This window comes from Megalops cyprinoides, chromosome 19 (assembly GCF_013368585.1).
Source record: "Megalops cyprinoides isolate fMegCyp1 chromosome 19, fMegCyp1.pri, whole genome shotgun sequence".
Lineage (NCBI taxonomy): Eukaryota > Metazoa > Chordata > Actinopteri > Elopiformes > Megalopidae > Megalops > Megalops cyprinoides.
Window position 1 is genome coordinate 628,940 of NC_050601.1, and position 2,500 is coordinate 631,439.

The window sequence follows — 2,500 nt, forward strand, 5'->3', positions numbered from 1 at the left end:
CCTCTCACCCCCTCACCCCCTCACTCCTTCACACAGGAGTCCTCTTGTGCTCTCGGAGGGTGTGTCTTTGTGCTGTACTGTCAGGTGTTACAGTGGAAATCATCCCAAAGTGGGACTTTCACACTTCTGGGAAGCAGAAGATACAATGGCCAGAACACTCAGGTGAGCTCAGTCACGGAAGGAGCTGAAAGACCTGAGCTATCAGGTGGCCCCACGCCCTCCCTCTCGAGGGGCCCACCTGTGGAAGAGGCAGGCCGGCCTCAGGTCACAGGAGGATTGTTGAATAGTGAGGCGGACACCGTGCTCCTATAGTTCAATGCACAGTAACCACAGCCTGCCCCTTTTTGTGTTCCTGAGTATCGCAGTGTGAATGGAATCGCTAAGCCTAATTACAGAGCCCTGACTCCCTCATCACCGTCAGCGTTACCTAACCACTCTCTCAGCTTAAGTAACAGGCATGATGTAATGCGTTTGCAGGATGCTCAGACACAGAGCCCTGGTGTGCAGGACCGTGTGGGTGCTGAGGGACGGTATCAGTGCTGAGGGACAGTTTCAGTGCTGAGGGACAGTTTCAGCGCTGAGGGACAGTTTCAGCATTTAGGGACAGTTTCAGTGTTTAGGGACAGTATCAGTGTTGAGGGACAGTTTCAGCGTTTAGGGACAGTTTCAGTGTTTAGGGGCAGTATCAGTGTTGAGGGACAGTTTCAGCGTTTAGGGACAGTTTCAGTGTTTAGGGACAGTATCAGTGCTGAGGGACAGTTTCAGCATTTAGGGACAGTATCAGTGTTTAGGGACAGTATCAGTGCTGAGGGACAGTTTCAGTGTTTAGGGACAGTATCAGTGCTGAGGGACAGTTTCAGCGTTTAGGGACAGTATCAGTGTTTAGGGACAGTTTAGGGACGAGCTTGCTCGTTTGTCCCCTGTGGCAAAGGGGCAAATATATCCAACATCCTCATGGACAAGGGACATCCTCCAGGTAAACCCTGTCCACCTGGTGACCCCTGAGATGCAGACCCCCGAAAGGATGCTGCTTCCACAGAGATGTACAGCAGCACAGAGTTTTCAGTGATAAAGCCGGGATCAGTGGAGGGGAACAGTCCCACAAATGAGCCTTGTGCCTGTAACACAAATATGAAGACAGAATGGCTCTTGGGTCTATTATTTAGACACCTTGAGGCCACTGAGTCCCTTTGGCAGATGAAGTGCTAACTGTTTTTTTAACAGTGATTTAGCATGTTTTGTAACCCGTAACCTCCACACCCCCACTCCCCAGGGGTTCACTTCACATCCTTGAAATATTTTCTCAAATAACCCAAAGTTGGCACGCGCAGAGGCGATTATAAAACGCAAAGGCACGTGATTAAACACCAGGCCTCTTTCGCAATCCGAGGCAAACATACCGCGAAACAAAACTCGCATATTAAGTAACATTTGGAAAAAATACTGGTGACTTTCGTCCAATTGTTCTCTTGACCTTGCTGATATTATGCAATGATTCAAAAGAAGACGAAATTCTTGCATGTGTCTGCGAATGTGGGTGTGTGAGAAGTTTAGGGAGTGTCACTCTGACCGCGCGTTTCATAACCAGTGAAGTATATATCTGCCAACTGGCTTCCAGTGGAAGAGCAGAACAGCCCGCCCGGCGCGTCCAGAGAGCTTCCACTTCTCCGCAGCAATGTGAGTACTGAAGTCCAAATTGCGTGTTGATTTCCAGCAAGTGTTCGCCCTGTGCAAAGCTGCTGTACGTGTTTGCAAGCGCGAAGTGTTAGCGAACTGTCCACTGCGATGCGCAATATATTTCAGTTATCACTCTCAAATGCGTGCCATTACAGACGCAGCCCTTTAAGGGTACAGACTAGTATTTGACTTGATTTTTTTTTTTCTTTTTACTGTTGAACCCGTTAAAGTTGCATAAGATATTTTTGGCATTAGGATGATCTCATCCGCAACCCAGCAACGTTAGTAAAAATGAAATTAAACGACTTTTAATAGAGAATTTTCAAGAGAGAATTTAGTTTTTATCTGTTTTCTACTTTGATATAAATTTGATATAAAACTTTGTTATGCGTTGAGAAACAGAACCCCCGCTGTAAGAATGAAGTGCAGCGCGCTGCTGGCGCGTTGATCTCTTTAATGTCCTGCGCTAACACTCCGTACGAACCAGTCTAATCGCGGTGAGGAGGTGAAAGGCCGAGGAAGCGAAGGCTGAACGGTGGCGATCGGCAAGAAGGGAGGTGTTGCCTGTTGGGGACGATGAGTCTGTTGAATAAGACCTTTCTTTTTACTTCTTAAACGGCAGCGTTATTTCAAGGTAAACTTTGAACATATAAGTAGAGTGTGTAGTTAGTTACGATAGTTAACAATGGCAGTGTAGCATAGCGGTAAGGAGCAGGGTTCATAATCAAACCGTTGCTAGTTCGAATAGCCGGGCCAGTGCTGGGGCACCGCTTGTTGTACCCTTGGGCAAGGTACTTAACCTAAAATTGCCTCAGTAACTTTC

At 47.5% G+C, this 2,500-nt stretch overlaps 1 protein-coding gene across 1 annotated transcript in view; it reads left to right on the top strand.

Moving 5' to 3' along the window:
* Nucleotides 1-1,402: 1,402 nt before the first annotated feature.
* soul5 (heme-binding protein soul5) overlaps nt 1,403-2,500 on the top strand; it is a 3,904-nt gene continuing 2,806 nt past the window's right edge. The window contains exon 1 of the mRNA XM_036553247.1: nt 1,403-1,677. Coding sequence (XP_036409140.1) covers nt 1,676-1,677 — 2 coding nt within the window. The 5' untranslated portion in view covers nt 1,403-1,675. The remainder of the gene's footprint in view (nt 1,678-2,500) is intronic.